This window comes from Microtus ochrogaster, linkage group LG1 (assembly GCF_000317375.1).
Source record: "Microtus ochrogaster isolate Prairie Vole_2 linkage group LG1, MicOch1.0, whole genome shotgun sequence".
Lineage (NCBI taxonomy): Eukaryota > Metazoa > Chordata > Mammalia > Rodentia > Cricetidae > Microtus > Microtus ochrogaster.
This window is the reverse complement of record NC_022027.1, coordinates 22,170,804-22,172,172: the sequence shown is the minus strand read 5'-3', so window position 1 is coordinate 22,172,172 and position 1,369 is coordinate 22,170,804. Positions and strand designations below refer to the sequence as shown.

Below are 1,369 nucleotides of genomic sequence, written 5' to 3'. Positions count from 1 at the left end.
GATTAAAGGCGTGCGCCACCACCGCCCGGCTTCACCTATTGTTTCTTTTGCAGGAAAATGTAAAGGGGAGCTAGGGACCAAAGTGCTATCAAACACACTAAGCATGCACTGAGTTATACTCTCAGGCCCTACAGGTCTATGTATGTTTTTTGTTTTCACTTTGGTTTTTCAAGACAGGATTTCTCTGTGTAGCCCAGGCTGTACTGGAACTCACTCTGTAGACTAGGCTGTCCTCAAACTCACAGAGATCCACCTGCCTCTGCCTGCCAAGTGCTGGGATAAAGGTGTGAGCCACCACTGCCGGGCTTCACGTACACCATCACTACTGTAGCTCACACTTCACTTTCCCTGCTAAGAGTTACATACTCATCAACCACTTCATCTTGGTCTGTTCTGGCACCACACATCTTATAACCCAAGCACTTAGGAGGCTAAGACAGGAGAATCACAAGTTTGAGACCAATCAGGGAGCTCCAGCCTATGCTAAATAGTTAGACTGTATCTCAACACCTTTTTGTTATAAATATGGAGAGAGAGCATAGACTTGGGGTAAAATCGAGGGGAAACACACTGGCTACTCACTGTGTGGAGATTTAAATTCCGCAATGTAGTTTTCAGCTTATTGTAATTTTTACCCATGGGTATCTCTGTCTTTAACCACGGAGGTAGTCTTAACCTAGGGAAAGCCAAACGAACAACTGCCCATTACCAACCTCTGGAAGACACGTAGCTTAGCTCTAGCAGCTTTTTCCACATTCTTGGACTCAGTTCCATCACAGGAAGAAGACCAAAGACTCAATCTCAGGTCTGCTCAAGCTGCTTTAGGAATCACTGATAATAGAGTCTAGGGGATGCTATGCTTACAGCTACCTTATGCAAAGGCGCATTGCTATACTATTCTAATTAAAGGATGGATATGTCGTTGAGTGTGTCCTTCCCTGTGAACACTACTGTACCAGGCTTTCTCTTTTGGACTAACAACCAGCTCCCAAATCACAACATAGAGACTTAGTTATGAATACCTGGCCTTAGCTCTTACTTTAATCTGTTTCTCTTAATCTGTTTTGCCTGTGGGCTTTTTACCTTTTTTCCCTCTGTATATTTTAACTTCACTGCTTCACGTGTCTGGCTAGCAGCTGCCTGGCATCTAGTCTAGGCATATCCCTCTTTTTCCTCCTCATTTTTTCCTCCTCTTCCTCCTCTCTTGAGCCTAGAGTCCTCCTTCTACTTACTCTCTCTGCTCACCAGTCCCGCCTATAACTCTTCAGCTTAGCTATTGGCAATTCAGCTTTTTATTAGGCCAGTCAGGTGCCTAAGGCAGGTAAGATGAGCTGAATGCAACACACCTTTACATTGTTAACAAAGGCAG

The 1,369-nt window shown here is 44.6% G+C and overlaps 1 protein-coding gene across 2 annotated transcripts in view; it reads right to left on the bottom strand.

Annotated features, from left to right (window-relative positions):
- The window catches only part of Lias (lipoic acid synthetase), an 18,350-nt gene that overhangs the window by 14,730 nt on the left and 2,251 nt on the right, over positions 1–1,369 (bottom strand). Inside the window, exon 3 of one of the 2 annotated variants that reach the window (XM_005359266.2) lies at positions 583–676. The exons of the other annotated variant lie outside the window; for it this stretch is intronic. Coding sequence (XP_005359323.1) covers positions 583–676 — 94 coding nt within the window. The remainder of the gene's footprint in view (positions 1–582; positions 677–1,369) is intronic. 2 annotated transcript variants of the gene reach the window in all.